Source organism: Phalangium opilio, unplaced genomic scaffold, assembly GCF_054372755.1.
Source record: "Phalangium opilio isolate 3A_F unplaced genomic scaffold, DU_Popi_V2 ptg000352l_1, whole genome shotgun sequence".
Taxonomy (NCBI): Eukaryota; Metazoa; Arthropoda; class Arachnida; order Opiliones; family Phalangiidae; genus Phalangium; species Phalangium opilio.
Window position 1 is genome coordinate 1,898,639 of NW_028324228.1, and position 19,725 is coordinate 1,918,363.

Consider the following 19,725-nt stretch of genomic DNA (forward strand, 5'->3'; position numbering starts at 1 on the left):
ACCTTTGTAGGACACGAAAGGCATGCTTATCTGCCAAGCGACGATCCTTCATTAATGAGAAAAGCAGTGACTTAGTGTTTTTCTCGAATCCAGAACTTCGTACAATGTTATAAAAATATTGTTGCTACTTCTTAACTTGTCCTTTCAGCTCTTGACTTTGTTACTGGCCGCAATTAGCGTCTTAAAATTTGGAAAACAAATTTATTATGGCGATTTTCATGTCGTTGACAATTTGGCAGTCGTCCTCCAATTCGGAACATATGTAAGACAATTTGTTAAATTCTTCTTGAGAGCTCTAATGAAATAAACTGAGATTTCGTGTTTCAGATCCTGGCGTTATTTCTCACCATTTATGGCCAAGTGGGTGGTCTGGTTTTGTCGGGAATCCTCACGTTATATTGGTTTCTCTTAACACTAGCGGAAACGGTTACGTTGAGGTCCACGATCATAAAATACTATTTCCAAGTCAGTGACAATAATTTTCCATTTTAGCTAAGTGTAGTTATATATATCCAGTTCAGCCTTTGCGCTGACGGAACAGGACAATATGGTCTCGCCATTTTGGTCTCGCCGATTTGGTCGCAGGACTAATTGGTCTCACCGATTTGGTCTCGGTACTATTTGATATCGTGATTTTTTGGTCTCGGGAATATTTGGTATCGTGATTATTTGGTCTCGGGACAATTTGATCTCGGGACTATTTGGTCTCGTGATTATTTGGTCTCGTGATTATTTGGTCTCGTGATTATTTGGTCTCGTGATTATTTGGTCTCAGGACTATTTGGTATCGTGATTATTTGTTCTCTGAACTATTTGGTATCGTGATTATTTGGTCTCAGGACTATTTGGTATCGTGATTATTTGTTCTCGGAACTATTTGGTATCGTGATTATTTGGTCCCGGAACTATTTGGTATCGTGATTATTTGGTCCCGGGACTATTTGGTATCGTGATTATTTGTTCTCGGAACTATTTGGTATCGTGATTATTTGTTCACGGAACTATTTGGTATCGTGATTATATGGTCTCGTGATTATTTGGTCTCAGGACTATTTGGTATCGTGATTATTTGTTCTCGGAACTATTTGGTATCGTGATTATTTGGTCTCGGGGCTATTTGGTCCCGGGACAATTTGGTCTTGGGACTATTTGGTCTCGTGATTATTTGGTCTCAGGACTATTTGGTATCGTGATTATTTCTTCTCGGAACTATTTGGTATCGTGATTATTTGTTCTCGGAACTATTTGGTATCGTGATTATATGGTCCCGGGACAATTTGGTCTCGGGACTATTTGGTCTCGTGATTATTTGGTCTCAGGACTATTTGGTATCGTGATTATTTGTTCTCGGAACTATTTGGTATCGTGATTATTTGTTCTCGGAACTATTTGGTATCGTGATTATTTGTTCTCGGAACTATTTGGTATCGTGATTATTTGTTCTCGGAACTATTTGGTCTCGGGGCTATTTGGTCTCGGGGCTATTTGGTCCCGGGACAATTTGGTCCCGGGACAATTTGGTCTCGGGACTATTTGGTCTCGTGATTATTTGGTCTCAGGACTATTTGGTATCGTGATTATTTCTTCTCGTGATTATTTGGTCTCGGGACGGTTTGGTCTCGTGATTATTTGGTTACCTAATTAGATGCCTCCTTTTCCAAAGCAATGGTCCCAATAATTCGTTGCCACCTTTTCCAAAACAATGATTCCAATAATTCGTTGCCACCTTTTCCAAAATATTCTCCCATTAATTAGCTACCTCCTTTTCCAAAATATTCTCCTATTAATTAGCTGCCACCTTTTCCAAAATATTCTCCTATTAATTAGCTACCACCTTTTCCAAAATATTCTCCTATTAATTAGCTGCCACCTTTTCCAAAACATTCTCCTACTAATAAGCTGCCATCTTTTCCAAAATATTCTCCCAATAGTTAGCTGCCACCTTTTCCAAAACATTCTCCTACTAATTAGCTGCCACCTTTTCCAAAATATTCTCCTATTAATTAGCTGCCACCTTTTCCAAAACAATCTTCTACTAACTAGCTGCCATCTTTTCCAAAATATTCTCCTAATAGTTAGCTGCCACCTTTTCCAAATTATTCTCCGATTAATTAGCTTCCACCTTTTCCAAAATATTCTCCTATTAATTAGCTGCCACCTTTTCCAAAATATTCTGCTATTAATTAGCTGCCACCTTTTCCAAAATATTCTGCTATTAATTAGCTGCCACCTTTTCCAAAATATTCTGCTACTAATTAGCTGCCACCTTTTCCAAAATATTCTGCTATTAATTAGCTGCCACCCTTTCCAAAATATTCTCCTAATAGTTCGCTGCCCCCTTTTCCAAAACATTATCTTACTAATTAGCTGCCACCTTTCCCAAAATATTCTCCTAATAGTTAGCTGCCACCTTTCCCAAAATATTCTCCTAATAGTTAGCTGCCACCTTTTCCAAAATATTCTCCTAATAGTTAGCTGCCACCTTTTCCAAAATATTCTGCTATTAATTAGCTGCCACCTTTTCCAAAATATTCTGCTATTAACTAGCTGCCACCAGTGGCGTCGCTAGGCCTTTTTGGGGGGGGGGCTATAGCCCCCCCAAATTCCAAACTTAGCCCCCCCCCCCAAAATAAACCGTAAACCCTACCAAAAAATTGCTGTTAGCAACCTAAAATTCTGTAGCAATATATAAAAAATTATAAGGATAGATTCATTAAGTTTCATCTCTGCATATCAAACAGTACAATTTTGAAGAAAAGAACAGATGGAGACAAGTAAAATGTTTCATGTTCTTTCGAAGGGAGTCCCAATAGTGTGGACTAAAAGCTAACCAAAACTAATAATAAACGTAAGACGAGTGAAAATCCTTCATAATCGATTCCGTAGATTTTATTAATAAAAGGTTGTATATCTTTAAAATACGAATAATTTCACGTTGACACAAATTTACGGATAGTTTTAAAGGTCTACACATTTTCCAATGTACCCATCATGCAATTTTTTTATTAAGTTCTTATAATAACTAGTTTGCCCAGATTTAGCCCCCTCAAATTTCGAACCCTAGCGACGCTACTGGCTGCCACCTTTTCCAAAACATTTCTATTATTGCTAATAAATTGTTCGTGGTAAGAGGCGGTCTTTTAATACTCATATAAATAATATTCTTACGTCCAAACAAGGTTGGGTTGGGTTAGGTCCCGAGACGCAATTGTCCCGAGACCCAATTGTCCCGAGACCCAATTGTCCCGAGACCCAATTGTCCCGAGACCCAATTGTCTCGAGACCCAATTGTCTCGAGACCCAATTGTCTCGAGACCCAATTGTCTCGAGACCCATTTGTCCCGAGACCCATTTGTCCCGAGACCCATTTGTCCCGAGACCCATTTGTCCCGAGACCCATTTGTCCCGAGACCCATTTGTCCCGAGACCCATTTGTCCCGAGACCCATTTGTCCCGAGACCCAATTGTCCCGAGACCCAATTGTCCCGAGACCGAAACGGCGAGACCAAATCGGTGAGACCATAACGGCGAGACCAAATTGTCGCGGACCGTTGCGCTGATGGTGTGTCTGGAGGTTACACGGATAAAAAGTGTGACTAGCAACGAATTAAGGCGAGATCCGCTACTACCACCGACCTAGTATTGTGATACAAGTTACAATGTCCCTATCATATGAGTTGATTTTCGAAAAATAAGTTTACGGGTCCCAGGTTTAGAAAAGATCCGCTCCAGATATAGATAGTATTGGGAAATAAATGTTGAAGCCGATGTTTTGGAGAGTGTAAATAGTCTAAATGCTATTTTTGTTTGGGCGCGGCTAAGTAGATAGAATGAGAAATTTATTTTCAGGCGTAGAGGACACCGTTCATAAAGGCTAGGTTGGTTTAATTTATTTGTCGTTGAAAACATTTTCTGACTGTTCAATATACCAAATGACAACAGCTTTTTAGGTACGACTGTATAAGACTAAATCGCATTTTCGATTAAGATCTGTGATTGTGTTTTTTGTTTCTTTAAATATTTATTTTTATAGTGAGTTTTAAATATAGTGTGGATGGGATCAAACCGACAACTTGTATTGTGGTAAACCTCCAATATTTCCAACGGATGACGTCACAATACTAAATTATAGGCCTCAAATACAGGTTGTTAATAAATACGTTTTTGATTTCAGATTTATTGTATGAAAATGAGAAGCCACAAACGGAATATTGGGGAATATCCCTGAGTGCAACAAAATGTTTAAATCACAGTCCTACGATTAGATTTAAAATTTAGGCCTCAAATTAAATCCTCTAATCTGTTTAGTAAATGTTGAATGTGTCGACCGTTGTGGTGGAGGCACTCTTCAAGAAGACTATCTAGGTCTTGCAATTCATTTTCAAACGTTTAAGGAGTAATTACCTTCATTGCGGCACGAATTCTGTTCTTCGAGTCTTCTCTAGTTATGGGCTCTGCTTCATTCAACCACTGACTTACAATGACCGTCCAATATGCTGGCACTCCATCCTGCTGGAACCACATGTCTCGCTTCATTAAACTCACGACGCAGGAAGTCCAAGTACGTTTCTCCAGTGGTGTTCTCATCGAAGAAGGGTCCGATAATTCGGTTTAAAAGTATGTCCACCAAAACATTTCCCTTCCATCGTATTTGATGTTAATGGTGTCGTAACTAGTGAGAATTTTGTTGGGCCCAGCAATGTACTTTATGCTGGTACCATCCCAGTGAATTGTAGTCTCGTCAGAAAATAGTATATTTCTCATAACTAATGGATTGGCTTAAATTAGTTCACCCATGGTAAGACAAAGGTCTTGCCGTCTCAAGTAATCCTCCTCCGTTAAGGTTAGATGGAGGTGAATATGATAGGACCAGTAGTGATACCTTTGTAAAATTTCAAAAATTGTAGAAGTATGGGGATTGCCTTCAAAACGTGCTAGGATTTCCACTTCTCTGTCATCATTACCTACTATACGGTATCTTCTACGTTCACGGTCTTGCACGATGAAAATACCGAAATCAAGATGGTTGTCGTTAATGTCGGTAAAGGTACTTCGCACCGGATGTCGTCGGTATGGAAAGCCTTCGGCATATGGCACTGCCGCTTCTCAAACGGTACCGCGACATTCACTTAAAATAAACACGTCCAATTTTTCCTGGTTGGAATAGCCTGGCATTTTGCTAGGACACGAGACTAACTACTGTACTTGGATCTTAGCTGATACGTAACGACGAGCACGTTTGATTAAACAACGGGCATATTTCTCGCTACCACAGACAACTCTGACCTTCTACTTCAAAGTTCTTTCTAAAGAAGCGTCGTATCATGAGTTTATTCATTAACATTAATATATATGTGCATTGACTAATTTGACTACGTGTTCAGAGATGGGAGGGACTCAGTACGTGACCACATTAATTTTACCTCCAACAGCAGGAAAAAAACCAGCATCATCAATTCTCACAATTTCAGATGCTTGTAGTTAATTTCCAATCATTTTATTTTATTTATGGCCAACAGTTTCCAGTTTCAGATTAGGAAAGACATTGCACGCACTTAATATAATTTCCCTTAAAAGATCAATATCACCTTCGGACATCATGTTAAGATATTAATTCACGTATCGGCGATCATTTTTAACATTCAATTGACGCAGTTTGGTAAACCAAACCGAAAATTGTATCCCTCAATCCGCATACAATTTTGTTAAACTGGTCGTCTGCTGTTCGAACTTCTAGGTGTCTCGATTTTGATTGGCTACCGCGATGACGCTAAACGCTTAAGTAATAGAAACGCACCTCCCATCCCTAAATAACATGTTTAAGTAAACGCTTAAACCTATCGCGTCACGACAAAAGAGGTCCAAACATCCAGCTGTGCCACGTGTTGAACGTTAAAGCGACCTTCACCACAATATACATCATGACGTGCTCAAGCCGGTAATCTTTATACACTCAACGTTGTGGTATAACCAGAGGTACAAAATCTGTAGTGTAGCGGCAAAGGTTGTATTAGAGTCTCGTGTCTTATAAAAATGCCAGTCTATACCAACTGGTTACTACACCATTACCATCAAATGTGATGGAAAGTAGATGTTTGGGTGGTCATTCTTGGGAACCGAACTATCCAACCCTTCTTCTAAGATCAAAACATCACTGAAGGCATTTACTTGAACTTCATGCATCATGAGTTTAGTGCTTGTAAATGTAATACAAGACATTGACAGTTGTAACAATAATTTATTGACCTCCCTAAAAATCAATGTAAATATTGAACGACTATCGCTTTAGATGTTTGTTAATATGTTAGCAAACTAACCCTTTATGAAGGGCCCCTTTTTTACTGGTTCTGGTCGCGTTTGGTTTTTTTACCTGGTCTCGCGAAATCACGCTCGTGACGTCAAAACGCGGGCACCAAAAAAAAAACTATAAAAGGAGGGGACACACAATGGGTCTCTCTCTCTCGCTCTGCTCGCTGCTCTCTGCCTCTCCCTGCTGCTGCTACGCCAGCCGATGACCACAGGACCAGGACCAGGACCCGAACCCGAAGGACGCTAGCCGCCCAAGGAAGGATGTTCGCGCCAAAACTTAAACGCTGCTAGTGCGCGCATAAAAATACTTTAAACCAAAAAAGGATGAGAGGAAAAGTATGAAAATGGCCAAAAGTCGCGAGTCATCAGAGTTTCGCCGTAGTTGACCGTTTTATTGGCGTAGCTATATTGGGCCTGTTCACTCCCTTAAAATAGGTCTTGTGTTAATTCGCGGTTATGCTGTAACCGTCGTCTGCTATTGTGTATGCTAGAACTTCCTCGATTTGTGTTTGTAGTCAGAACAGAGTAGCTGGTAATGTTGTAATGTTTTAAAAGGTATTTGAAGGTATAATATGTATTTAAGTAAGGTTATCGAAGCAATAGAAGAGCACATAAAACTAGATACGTTTAAAAAAAATTTCTCGGTAATTTAGCTATAGCGCGAGCAGCTTGCGTCGTGATGCGCGTTATCAAGTGGGCTATGGTTAAACCAAGGAGCATAAATGTCTGAACTATTTTCAGTCGCGAGTTTGCAAGTCCATCAGTCACTAGTAAACTAAATAGTTATTGGCGAAACTTTGATGTCCGCGTTTTTTAACACAGGCTCTATGGCCATTGTCATACTTTCCGTCTCATCCACATTTGTTTAAACCTAGAGTAACTTTACGCGCGGGAGAACTATGTCGGAACGACGGGCAACGCCTCTTCAAGAAACCATGGTATCGTACTTTCGAATTAATTAACTTAAGAGCTCTTCGCGATTATGACCAGAACAAAACCAAACGTTTACAGTAAATATTTTTGTAGTATTATGTTAAACTGTAATTTCTTAGTTTTATCAGGAGTTCATAATAACCCGAAGTACGAAACTGGTTAAAAAGCCCGTAACAACAAAGTTTCGCCGTAAAGCTCAGCGGATTCATACACCGCTTAACTCCCAAAGAAATAGTTACCCTATTTTTTAGCGCCCACGCGCATTAACTTACACACTTCCGGTTTAATACTATTTTTATCTTGTGATTTTGGGAGCGAAAATAGCTCACGTCTGCTTCTGTCGGAACGGTGTAAATTAAGCCTTGGCTAAGAAGTTGGGTTTTAGTCGGGGTTTCTAGTTTTCTACAAAACATATAAACGATCGTCAATGATGTTTTGTTGTTATATGTGAGAGCGAGAATTCCGTGGTTAAATTAAAACGGTTTGGACAAATTTATTCGCAGTATCTTTAATATAAGAATTGCAACGTGTTTCTACGTCCACCATATCGCCATTTTTCTTTTCGACGGAGATCCGAGCCAACGGAAGTTTTGGAACGAAAACCAAGGAGCATAGATACCACTACGATATACTGTAAGGTTGTATGTCCATAAACAGGCTAATCCTTTCTATGCGCAACGACAGAATCTTGTTGTTCGCGATTTTTACCATTAGCTCTATGGCCAGTTTCATACTTCCCCCCCGAAGGGGTGTTATTATGAACTCCTGGTTTTATCAATGCTGACACTGTTTATCCAATATTAAATATTAATTCCCCTAGAAAACCAACCAAAGTATTATTTTCATTAAACTTATATCCATGCCTAAAAATAGTGTCGCACAGTCGACTTGTATAGTGCGTTCACCACGATCATTTGTGTTTGGGTGTTTACCATAGAGATTTGAGGTTGTAATTTAAGGCCTCCGTTTTAAGGCTAGTCGTAGGACTGCGCTCTAAAACATTTTGTTGCACAAAGGGATATTCTATATTCCCCAATATTCCTTTTATACCTTCTCATTTGCATATAATAGAATCTGAAGTTTAAAACGCATTTATTTACGCCCTGTAATTGAGGTCAGTAATTTAGCATAGTGATGTCATCTGATGGCAGTATTGTGGGGTGTCCACAAAAGGAACTTAATTAACACCAACCGTTGGACCATCGAGTTAGAAAACATGGTTTTGTTCTACGTAAGCGCGTCCAAAACTAACACTTCCAATGCCCAACACCAACCACACCTAGCTGATACGGAATTTTTTTTAACGTAACTTGTTAAAATTTGTCAAAAACCCATGGTTCACCACTGTCCACGAAGACCACATTTCCTCCCAAAAACTTCATTTCAGAGCTAAAGTCAAAACCAAATAATGTCAAAAGTACATTGGAAAAATCATGAATTTTTTCAATACGTTGAAAAATATTTTCGTTAAATGGAATTTTGGGGAAAGTATTAGTAATTAGCGCGTGTGAAACTATCATTCCCTCCTTACGACCAACCACACACACCCAGCTAATAAGGAAACCTAGATGTAGGTGACTTGTACCATAGTATTATAATAATATAGAAAATATTGAACTTTTCAGAACGACAAAGATGATTATTTTGAGCTGGTAATTCAGTCGGTAATTTTCGCTCTAGTAGTAGTTACCCTCGTATTACACACGCTGAATGACACTGAGCAGAACTACGGGAAAAATACGTATTCAATGGAGGACAAATCCGTAATATTTTAAACATTTTTATCTTAAGTTTTATTTGATAAGTTCGACACTATTTTGCAAGAGCTAGTAGATTAGTTGTCGTCCCCGTTTTAGTATGGCTTAGTGCACGTGTTTCTGTATTGCATACAATAAACTATGGCAAAAACAATTTAGCTTTACAAAGTGTCGAAGTCATTAGACTTTAACAAAAAGATTATTTTCTAACTTGAAGAGATCAAAGGAAGATGATGCATCGTTTTGTTCTCGTGTCGTTCATTCATGGCTTACTAGGTAAATCAGTTCTTGAAATGTACTGGGTCCCATAATTGAAGAAGCTGTTTGTAATTTAATTCTAAGTTGCAAATTCGTCTTTTAAATTCATAATATAATTGCAGCGCCCTGTGGAAAGGTTGGAAGAAAAACCTGGAGCCATCGGATGTGTTCGAACTGAATGAGGCGGAGCGAGCTCTGACTGTTTCACGCCTTTTGGAAAAACACTGGAAACCCCAAGCTAAGGCAAAACGTGATGGCGATGAAATGGAAATGAAAAGATATTCGGAAAAACGACACAGAACCGAATATCACTTCAAATCCATTGCTTGGTCCTTGTTGAGGACTATCGGACCTTGCTTAATTTTTGGAGTGGTATTTCAAGTTTTGGCAGACATAGTGTCTTTTGCCTGTCCCCTCTTGATAGGGTAAATACTTTTACTATTTTGGCTACACAGGAACCATCACAAATCAAGAATTAATGAAAAAAGGACAATAAGTTCATACATTGCTGCCAGTAGCCTTTTTGTAAAAGTCGAAAACGCGGTCAGAAATGTGCAATGTCCTACGATAGGAACCTTTCTTTTTTATCGGTCAAATAATGCTAAATTGAAGAACTGATTAAACAACAAGCTATTGGCAACACTGCTATGAGCTTAAAACAGTTGAAAAGTGAAGAAATTTCCATTAGCTCTTAAAGCGAAAGCACCCATTACTATTAACTCAATTCTGTCTTAAGTTCGATTATTGATTATTCTACGAGCGAAGATCCTTTCTGGAAGGGGATTTTCTACGCTTGCCTTTACGGTTTGGCCGGTCTTGCGCAATCTTTATTGCAAGAAGGCAGCGCTATTTTCCACACCAAACTAGGACTGAGACTCAAATCCGCCACAATGCACGTTCTGTACAAAAAAGTAAGTTAGTTCTATCGTGCTTGTGGGACGCTAGTTCATTGACGAATTTCGTCGAAGCAGACATTTCGCTTGACGAGTTGCGATCGCCGTGACCTGACAATGGGCGAAATACTGAACACGATGTACGTCGACACGAACAGATTCCAAATTCTGTCGCAGCAACTGGGCCTCTTGTGGTCGGTACCTGTACAAACTGTTCTGTGCTTCACCTTCATGTATCAAGAACTCGGCTACTCAGCCTTTTCTGGCATTGTACCTATTATCGTTCTTCTTCCGCTTAACTATATCAGCACTAAGAAATACAAAGAATTGCAGGTAAATTTTGTCCATTAGAAACACCAATTGATTGATTTCGTAAACCCAATAAAGTTTTTAACGTTTAGAACACACCTAATCTCCCTTTTAAGTTTAGATTATTATAAGAGAAAAAATGGTATATGTAAATAATGCATAATACAAATAAGTATTAGCTTTAAATATCTACTATATTTCCGAACAGTTTTAGTAGCTTTACAAGAGATTCGCCTTGCACAATTACACGTTCTGCTTTTGCGACCCGCGTTTTATGCTGCCCCCCCCCCCCATTAAGTAAGTCGTACAAAGCTTGGCGTATATTCTCGTTCTTGAAAATGAAAAAATATAGCGGGTTGAACATTAACTTAAAATATATATCACAACCGGTAAGGTCTGGAATTTAATTGGTTCGTTCAATAGGTTGAGCTGATGAAACTCAAAGACAAGAGGATGAAAATGATGAGCGAAATCTTGAACGGAATCCGCGTTTTGAAGTTGTACGCCTGGGAAAAATCGTTCCAAAGAAGCGTTCTTCAAATCAGGAAAGAAGAAATTGCACTCATGAAGAAACAAGCCCTCTTCCAAGGAATAAACCTGTTTATAACATGTGCCATACCGGTTTTGGTACGAACGTAAATATTTATCTTTAAGAGTATTGAAAAGAATTAGAGAGAGCGGTATAGCATTGTCCGAACTCATCGCTTAGTGGTCACTATAGACCATCGTTGTTAATCTAAATACCCTCTCAGCCGCAAACGCGACGGAAACTCGACAATATCTTGCTGTTCCATCTTTTTCAAGTCGATGGATGAGAATCAGTTTTTGATTGCGTCGTATCTAGGTTTTCTGGGTGACTACTAGCTGAGTTTCCGTCATCGCGAAATTGAGTCACGCGAGAAGTTCCAGAAAAGTAAATAGCGATGGACTGACAGCAATGGTAGACGGACAAAATATTTTTTGCAGTTACCGTGGCTGTGGTGCAGTCAAAACAAAACCTTTGATCTTCTGATCCTTTAAACAAACTATACATAGTTTTCAGACTAGGATGACTGATTCCATTTACACTAAGAGACCAGGCTACTTGGCAGTGTCTATTAGCCTGACCTCGTGGTGTAAATGGTATCAATCTTCCTAGTCTGAAAACTATGTATTGAACTCCAAATCTTACTTTTTCTTTCTTACTTCCAAATTAATTTGAAGTCCTTATGCAAATTCTTTCTAAATATTCAGATAACTTCTCCGTGTTTCGCCGTGTACGTATTAACTGACGACGATAACGTTCTTACCATGAGAAAAGCCTTCGTCTCCTGGCAGTTGGCACGATTATTAATGATTTCAATGCTTACTTTTCCGGAAACAATAAACACGTTAGTCTTGGTAAGAAAAGTGTCAATCAGATTGAAGGGAAGGTCAAACGACGAGTCTTATCTATATAAATATAAACAGACACACACACTTTCTTCTTCTTGTAATCTTTAAAAGGTCATTTTCTGGGCCTTTCTGCTTAAATTAAAGAGGGGGAGGTATAGGACCAATACCATACGCAATCTTTCTCGGACCCTTGTTTAACTAGAAATCCGCGTTACAGAACTACAGCGTTGTAAGAAGTACAACGCTCTCGTATGATTACACTCAATACATTTCTTATTCGTAAATAAACTGCATCGCTGCGCCGACACTCAACGGCGAAACCAAGACGATTCATGTTTTTAAGGTTGTTGGAAACTTGCTCCCGAATGAAGTTTATTATAGACTTCTGATTATGCTTAAGCAAAGCTGAATTTTAACCCTAATTCATAAATTGTACCTTAGTGATACGATCGGTGTTGAATAGTCACGAACACATTTTTCCACCACATCCTCAAACGTTTCTCGTTAAATAATAATCTAAGCTTTGTCTATGAAGGGATTTCCACACTAAGCCTGTGTCTTGTTTACAGGTGGGTTCCTTCCTTTACATTGCATAGAGGGGTGGTGGCTAGCCCCTATGCCACAGCTAGCCTACAGCGCCCTATACTAACAAATACCGTTAACCTCTGCAAGTTTTGATGGAAAGGAGAAACAGGGTTAGACCGCGGAGGAAAACTCCTCTTAACAAGCGGGGAGAGAACTTGCAAACTCTACGCAGAAGGATGTGTTCCCAGACTTTCACCGGGTGCCACAGTCCGGGATCGAACCCGGGATCCTCTTGTTGCTAGGCGAAAGCGCTAACCGCTACGCCACCCCACCGTAAGAGAACTGTAAAATAAAGATGAACGACTTTTTTTTTGTCGATTCTTGAGGTTTTAATTTGGTGATGGGCTACAAACGGCTCTTGGAAGTTTTATTTTCTTGTCATGATATTTCGTTACGTTGATGATTCAAGTATAATGTTAATAAACCTTTATATCATGTTACTGGGTTAAATGCTGTTTGAACCTAACCTTCGCAATTTGCGATGGACGTCATTAAATGATGTTTAATAAAACATCTTGAAGTAGAAAACATTTTGCAAACAGGTTCTGTTTTTAGAAAAATAATCGGATAAGATTGCACTGTTGACCTTCACTTTAATGAAAGCTTTTCGAAGTGACACTAATATAGTAAGTGATTTATTACAGACGCACGTCTCATTGAGAAGAATTGCAAATTTGTTGAGTCGCGGGGAAAGCAAGGATTACGTGGAGCATATAGCAAGCGACACAGAAGATGGTAAGTCAGTTACACGACTAAATGAGAAGCAAATTTAACGTCAAATGGATTTATGGGTAAAGATACAAACGTGAACTTGAACGGAAGGAAAAAAGAGAATAGAAGAAATATTAGGCCTACAGTTGATCGTGCAATTTATTAACAAGCTGCCCCAGCAGAAAGGACACTCGTGCGGGATATGTAAGATAATAAAAATTTAAACAATAGGGGCTAAAAAAGCGAGCATTAGATAAAAATTTCTTTGCTAGACGCCATACCTCCAGTTGTGAGAGTCTAATAGATATTAAAGTAGAACTCGCAGCAGACAACTCCTTCTAAAGAATTAAGCTATCCACCTGCACCATGCCTAAAGCACCGCTCGCCACCATCCTTAACCCACCGCACCAACGCGTGCTTCGGAGGAGGCGGAGTCTATTTATCCTTTTTTGCGGCTTTAACTAGAGTTCGTTCTGGTGGGGTCACCAAATAAGTGTTTACTTTAAAAAATCGAAATCGGAATGATGGGGATGAAAAGCCCGAACACACGGTATTCCTGTCGCCATGCATTGCCAAAGCTATGCTAGAGAGACCTTGAAAACAGGGACCAATACTCGTGCGAGGGGGGGGGGATTCTCCCCCGCACGAGTAAAAAGGTTATGCGAATTTAGTTATAGATGCAGCTTAACGTCCCTTTATGAGAGCATGGATATAAATATTCGAACTTATTACATTATTATTTACATATATAGGCCTACATGGTAAGTGTGATATGGCTTTAATGAAAAACCAATGTCCATGTCTTTTGCAAAGACAGTTTCAAACGGCATAATGATATAACCTCGGTAAATCCATAATATTTCGAGCAAGGAGTCGATTATTATCGATACAATTACACAATCATTAATGTTTTTGTATGAAAACTTTAGCAATTGTGATTCAGAAGGGAACGTTTCTTTGGAACTTGGAAGAGCCGGCAGCGGCGTGTCTTCAGGACATCAATTTTAATGTGTCCCGCGGCTCGTTGGTGGCCGTAGTGGGTCCGGTCGGTTGTGGCAAGTCTTCCCTCTTGTCCACCCTGGTTTCCGAAATGCAGAAGATGGAGGGAGAGGTGAGAGTGGCCGGCCGAGTGGGGTACATCACTCAACAACCCTGGATACAAAACACCACACTCAGACAGAATATACTCTTCGTCGATGAACTGGACCGGGAAAGATACGACAGCGTCATACGCGCATGCGCCCTACAACCAGACCTCGACCAGCTACCAGCTGGTGATGAGACCGAGATCGGAGAAAGAGTACGTATTAATGGAGAAGTGAGAACGATCATATGCCCATTGTACGACTCATACGTATTTGGTCTCACGACTTGAAAACCTGAAACACAGCACTGTGCTAATTTACGTGCTGTTTATTATAGGGTGTAAATTTGAGTGGCGGTCAAAAACAAAGGGTCAACGTGGCTAGAGAAATTTATCGAAATGTTGATATCTATCTCTTGGATGACCCATTGGGGGCAGTGGACTCACACGTGGCCAAACATCTCTTCGACGAAGTCATAGGGGCAAATGGATTACTTCGTAATAAAGTAAAAAGCCTGTAATCCTTAATGTCCCACGAGAGAACTAAGAGTGACATTTCCGAGAAGAGTACTGGTTTAAAGCAATTTACCTTAACATTTGTCCAGAAATCTAAGGAAAGTTTTGTTTTGAGTAATTTTGACATCTTGTCAAATATTGAGCCCAACGCAACATTTATCCATAAAGAATTCAAGTTCTTTGAGTACCAGCTAGTCAGAAAATAAAATTTTTACTGGCAGTTTGTATATTGGCGACTTAAAGTTTTTGAAAACTGCTAAGTGTATAATTTCGAAAGGTGATCAGAATATCCTGGCGTAGTAAGCCAATGACTATTGTAGTAAACGAACATAAATCTTGATCTTTCACCCTTTGGTTTAGCCTGTTTGTGTATTCTCGTTGCTTAACCAGTTCCTCCTCAAACAGACCAGAGTTTTGGTGACGCACAACTTGAGCTTCATACGAGAGGTAGACGAGGTCTTCTTCATGAACAATGGCAGAATCATCGAGAGGGGAACCTATAACGAAATCATGAGCCGTCAAGGAATGGCTAGAGATTATTTCGCGCATCACATGAACGACGATGACAAACTTGAAGCGTCGTGAGTAAACGGAGGCTGTATATACATATTAGTCACAAAATTTGCCGTGCGCAAAGTGCCCCACGGTTTTTACCTCTCCGAGAGACACTGGATGTCTCTGTGCGTGTATCTGTCTGTTACGGCGTTCGCAATTGGCAAATCGCAGTTGTGTCGCTAGGGTTAGAAATTTGAGGCGCCTAATCTACGCAAGCTCTAATGGACCCAGAGTTATGAGCCTCGAAAGTTGAGTGTAATGTTAATCATATGCAAAGAATGTTTATGAACATTTTGCTTTATTGCTCAGCCGCTGTTTGCTGTAACCCCAAGGTCTTTGTATCTTTGAACGGGGACAAATACGACTAGGCCTACGACATGCTCAAAGCAAATCCCCGTATTTCAAATAGAACCAGAGTTATGAGCCTCTAAAGTTGAGTGTAATGTTGATCCTATGAAGAGAATATTCATGAAAATTTTCTAATTTACTCGGCTCATGTTTGCTGTAACACCAAGTTCTTAGCCACATCGTATGATAAACATCTACGATGTGGGTCTTAGTTTGACGTGCCCTGTTGTCGGTGGCGGTGGCGTTGTGAAAGAGTACCGCCTTCGGCAATATAAAGTTTTTCGTTCGTCATTGAAGGGAGAGTGAATGGGACAGAATTTGAGTGTATTTTAAAAGAATGGGGATTATAATATTAAGTTTAAGCATTGCGGATTATAATATTAAGTTTTAAACATTGCATTTAATTGTACTAGTAAGGTCAAGATCTCATTCACGTAAAGAGAGAACGTTCGAGTCAGTCTAATCCGCTTCCATGAAGTCAGAGTTATCTTTTTTTTCTGGGAGGGGCCTAGTTTAAGTCGGTATAACCATAGCCCACTCGATCCGCGCTCCCAGACGCTGCGCTGCTCGCGCTATAGCTATAGCGAGAGCAGCTTGCGTCGTGACGCGCGTGATCGAGTGGGGTATGGTTTAGCGCGCCACCTACTAACCGGAAATTACTGAATAAAATGTTAAATAGACGCGGCCAGTAGGCTGCGACTCGAGAGTCGGCCTAGGCAAGAAGTCGAAAGAAACTATTGACAACAATGTTAAATATTAGTATACGATTCAGATTAACAACATCGGATCGGCCTAGTGGTCGGCATTTGGATAGGATAATATCTGTTTGTTTTATCTTTATTCATAATTTGAAATTATCCACGGGAAGTCTATGTTTAATGCAATGTAATCACGAATAATTATCTGATTATTATTCATGGATAACTGATTAACCAAAATTCTGTGGATTATCTTGTCCAAACGCCTTATTAAAAATATATTTTTATCAATCGGGTCAGGGACAGATAAAAATAACGTGGTATTATATTAAAATATTGCTATTTACCTGAAGTTTCAAATGTAAGCCTTGGTTGTTCTGGCACTTAAGGAAAATAATAGTGGCCTTTCCTTGTTATAATAATCGAATAACTATTGTCTATTTCACTATTTACTATTCGGTCTATATTTATATCGACATAACCAGCACTATCAACTGTTGCTCTAATAAACATTTCTACTAATTCTGGAGTCAGTCTCCCTCACATCGAGATCAAGAACGACAATTACGATAAATAATGAATGGATAGTCCCACCAGGCGGTGTTAGTGTATCGATTAAATGGCGGGAATTTTTTTAGGGAGGAGCCTAGGTAGTACTTGATGGTAGCGAAGATGAAGGTAAACTCGAACGTTCTCTCTTTACGTGAATGAGATCTTGGTAAGGTACATTGTGAATTGTGTTGTACGTTTGCTCGATATATTTAAAGCGAGATAGAGGATAATGGTTTTGCCTAAATTTAAATGGAAGGTTTCATACTGCCTTATTTACACCATTTTAAACCCCTATTTACCACAAGTCCCTATTTATTTATCACATTTCAAGCCCCTGTTCACACCATGGCAAAATCGTTTTTATCCCCATCTCAAGTCCTTATTTACTCCATTTACCCATTTCAAGTCCCTTTTTCACCCCATTTGAAAACCACCATTGACCGGTTTTATAGAGCTGGTTTAAACCGGTTTAAACCACGTTGAAAAGTTCACCGAAAAAATCCGCATTTTTCCAAAAAAATGTATATATAATTCTTAAAACATTAAAATGTAACATAAAATAAAAGAAACTATTTTAGTTAAGAAAATGTTTTAAAAACGAAACGCAAACATTTAAGGAATTATACTTCTCTTTTCAATGTTTAGATATCTATTAGTCTTTACTAGTTTTTCGGTTTTTTCATAACCTAACCGTTTCTTAAATTGGTCCAAACCATGTCCAAACACGTCCGTATGTCGAAATCAATCTTTCGATACACGCGGAACTAGCTGCGCAAGACACAAGTGATGAAACAAAATGACAAACAAGTTGGGAAAACCAAAATATTACCTCTCCGAGTCAAGAGGTCTACTACTACAAACTTATTTACCTAGATATGGAATTATTTCTCTTTTTTGAAGTAAAAATTTACGAAATATTGAAGCAGTATTCCAAGCATAGCGAATAATACAGTAAAGCAGACGACATTTTACATCCAATAAGGATAAATCTTGGACACATGGAAATCAGTCAATGGGGAAAAGAACAGGGAATGAAGTGTACGCTTCAGCTGTTTACCGTATAATCTGATAGCTACATTCACAACTGGTCTGCAGTGTAAACACTATCGTCTCGTCTCACCTACACAATATTCTTAGTTTGCCAACATGAATGTTAACGTTAAATAACACCAAAGCTAAATTATAGCTAGACGCACTAATAGTCAATGCGCACCATAAAGAGAATAAAAAGTCTGTAGCTACTACCCGTTTACCATTAGCCCTTTTACTATTCTAATTGCCACCATGATCTTTTCTTCTATTATAAAATCTTAACCTGATTATTTAATAGTGTATTTAACTTTCGGCTCACTCTGAACCGTTGATGTCTCTTCATTTCAGACACGAAAATCAAAGCCCAAAGTTTACTTCACCTCAGGCCTCAATTATTTACTCTTTGTTTCACTAAGACTATTGCGGATGATACTTAATATACCCGCCGGAGTCTAGGTCTTAGTTTTCTTCATGAAATCACTAAACCAATGATTATTCTATATTCAGATGTAGTATAGCTTAAGTAATATATAAACAGCCATTTCAAATAACAATTCTAAAACAAATCTTTGGAATATCAAAATGAAACAGAGCTTTAAAGCTACAAAAGTACTAAATGCATCATAATTACGAAAAATACTTCCACATATTCACTTTATATTATGGAAAAAGGGAATATTAAGGTTCTGTATGATTTCTTAACACATCAACACAAGGCTAACTGCTAACGCGACGCACTAGTGTAACAATGGACGGACACACACAGACAAAAACATAGACTGCTTTTTAACTCTTTCCGTATTAATTTTGAGTTGAGAAACAAGATTATCTTTAATATTTAAATAAATATAATTATTTTTAATTATTTTAATCTTCAATAATTAACATTAATAATAGTTAAATCGTTTAAAATAAAGTTATACCTATTATCATCTCAAACTTTGCTAATATTGACGTTTAAAGTGAAGGGTACCCCTCTTCCCGCTTTCTTCAAATTTTGGGGTATATATACGATTCGTTTCCATTATAATAGTAAGGAAAAACCGCAAATGCGAAAACCTTTGGTAGCGATCCTACCTTAGGGAGGCTAGACGTTTCTCGTAACCCTAGCTGATCGCCGCGTATATCCTAAAACCAAACGATGATAATGGAGTAGAAGCCAATGATACAGATTGGTGTCTATGTGGAATAGACGGAAGACCAGTGGATGGTGGTGTTAGAAGCCAGAATGTACAGACTGGTGTCCAAGTGGGATGGACAAAGATCAAAAGATGGTGGTGATTAGAAGCCAGTAAGTACAGACTGGTGTCCGTGTGGGATGGACAAAGACCAGAAGATGGTGGTGTGAGAACTCAAGTAGAGGAGCCATTTCCGTGACTGTGAAAGCAGTTCGGCAATGGCGAACACGTTTGCTCCGATTTGGAAACTGCGAACGCGGTCATGTGGGGTCTGACAGACAGACAGACAGACAGACAGACACACAGACACACAGACACACAGACACACAGACACGGCCGGTGTAATACCTCTCCGTGACGTCATCGTCACTCGGAGAGGTAAAAATCAGCTATAAGTTTTGAATTTTCAGTTTCCGTGTCTTTCGTCTCTTTACTTCCTAATATAAGCCACCACTTACGTGGCTTAATAGTTTCAACAATCTTTTGTTTAAATATAGTGACAGGATAAAAATCACTATGTGTAATTTTGAACGCCATTACAGCCGGCAAGAGGGTTCATAGTGTTCAGAGAACCAATTTTTCAGCAATTTTCTCATCTTTAGAGGTTAAACGCTGACTGTTATAACGGTGAGC

The 19,725-nt window shown here is 39.1% G+C and overlaps 1 protein-coding gene and 1 long non-coding RNA gene across 4 annotated transcripts in view; both read left to right on the forward strand.

Moving 5' to 3' along the window:
- Nucleotides 1-19,725, forward strand: part of LOC149602818 (ATP-binding cassette sub-family C member 1-like) — a 28,375-nt gene that overhangs the window by 756 nt on the left and 7,894 nt on the right. The window contains exons 3-15 of one of the 3 annotated variants that reach the window (XM_089860452.1): nt 149-262; nt 328-465; nt 8,868-9,005; nt 9,217-9,275; nt 9,380-9,682; nt 9,994-10,168; nt 10,229-10,483; nt 10,883-11,086; nt 11,693-11,839; nt 13,063-13,153; nt 14,059-14,429; nt 14,552-14,719; nt 15,135-15,310. In XM_089860452.1, coding sequence (XP_089716578.1) covers nt 149-262; nt 328-465; nt 8,868-9,005; nt 9,217-9,275; nt 9,380-9,682; nt 9,994-10,168; nt 10,229-10,483; nt 10,883-11,086; nt 11,693-11,839; nt 13,063-13,153; nt 14,059-14,429; nt 14,552-14,719; nt 15,135-15,310 — 2,339 coding nt within the window. Of the gene's footprint in view, nt 1-148; nt 263-327; nt 466-4,239; nt 4,562-8,143; nt 8,474-8,867; nt 9,006-9,216; nt 9,276-9,379; nt 9,683-9,993; nt 10,169-10,228; nt 10,484-10,882; nt 11,087-11,692; nt 11,840-13,062; nt 13,154-14,058; nt 14,430-14,551; nt 14,720-15,134; nt 15,311-19,725 lie in introns of those variants that run through there. The other 2 variants (XM_089860454.1, XM_089860453.1) reach the window with 2 other exon arrangements.
- LOC149602819 (uncharacterized) lies at nt 11,904-12,868 on the forward strand. The gene is made up of 2 exons (XR_016377064.1): nt 11,904-11,985; nt 12,403-12,868. It is a non-coding gene; the product is annotated as an uncharacterized LOC149602819 (long non-coding RNA).